The sequence below is a fragment of the Hyphopichia burtonii genome (genome assembly GCF_001661395.1).
Source record: "Hyphopichia burtonii NRRL Y-1933 unplaced genomic scaffold HYPBUscaffold_3, whole genome shotgun sequence".
Taxonomy (NCBI): domain Eukaryota; kingdom Fungi; phylum Ascomycota; class Pichiomycetes; order Serinales; family Debaryomycetaceae; genus Hyphopichia; species Hyphopichia burtonii.
The window spans coordinates 1,852,600-1,853,527 of NW_017963730.1; the positions used below are offsets into that span (position 1 = coordinate 1,852,600).

The window sequence follows — 928 nt, forward strand, 5'->3', positions numbered from 1 at the left end:
TATTGAAGCTATAAATGGACCTCTTCCTGAGATTCCACCGAAAACTGAACCACCGGTAAAAGTAACTTTAGCAACATAACCAGCTCCTGCGGAGACTGTAGCAGATAAGAATAACCCTGCTCCAAAAGCAAATATCTCAATAGATCTATCATCAATTGGACTCATGAGTTCAAGGGAGTCAGGTAAAATTATGTTAATTTTATTATGTTCTGTATCTGTATTAACATAAACTGCTATCACTATACATGCTAGTATGGCAGCTAAAATTAGGTAAAGGAAATGTCTTGCAGTACATTTATCTAGTGCTTTAATTCGGATTATCTTATACTTACGGCTTTCGTCGATATAGGTTTGATCATTAACTTCATTCATGATACTTAATATGAAATGTAAAAATAAGTTCAGAAACTTTTTTATATAAAGTTGTAAATAAAATTATAACCTTGGTAACTATTTATATTAATCATATTCACAGGCTCTCAAAACGGACTGACATAACGTTATTTGTTATATATAGTTTTTTCTCAGTCGGTTAAAGTGACCTAACTAAATATTCGATGTACGGAGGTTTTATACCTTAACTACTATATTTGTAACACAGCTCTATAAATTCAGTGTTGGGTCAATCTGCAATATTTTTCCATTTTTCAAAGAGGTGCTTAATAACTTAAATTAAAATGAGCTGGTGGTTATGTAAGTTTTTATTCCAGATGTGCTTGCCAAGTTTTATTCAGAAACACCGTTATGAATGAAGCTTTTTGCTACGAGACCATAAAAAAACAAAATTCGACCGTTATTAATGAAAAGATATAATTAAAACCTCTATTTTTCATTACTCTGGTGGTTTCAATGAAAAAGCGAAGATCTGATACCAATAGAAGGCTATTACTTATTATTATCAAATGGAGACGAAGAAGCAAGGACAGTT

The 928-nt window shown here is 31.7% G+C and overlaps 1 protein-coding gene across 1 annotated transcript in view; it reads right to left on the reverse strand.

The window, feature by feature from the left end:
• HYPBUDRAFT_6094 (uncharacterized protein) overlaps positions 1-372 on the reverse strand; it is a gene marked incomplete at both ends in the record, with an annotated part of 723 nt that extends 351 nt beyond the window's left edge. Inside the window, one exon of the mRNA XM_020223545.1 lies at positions 21-372. Coding sequence (XP_020077370.1) covers positions 21-372 — 352 coding nt within the window. The remainder of the gene's footprint in view (positions 1-20) is intronic.
• Positions 373-928: the final 556 nt, after the last annotated feature.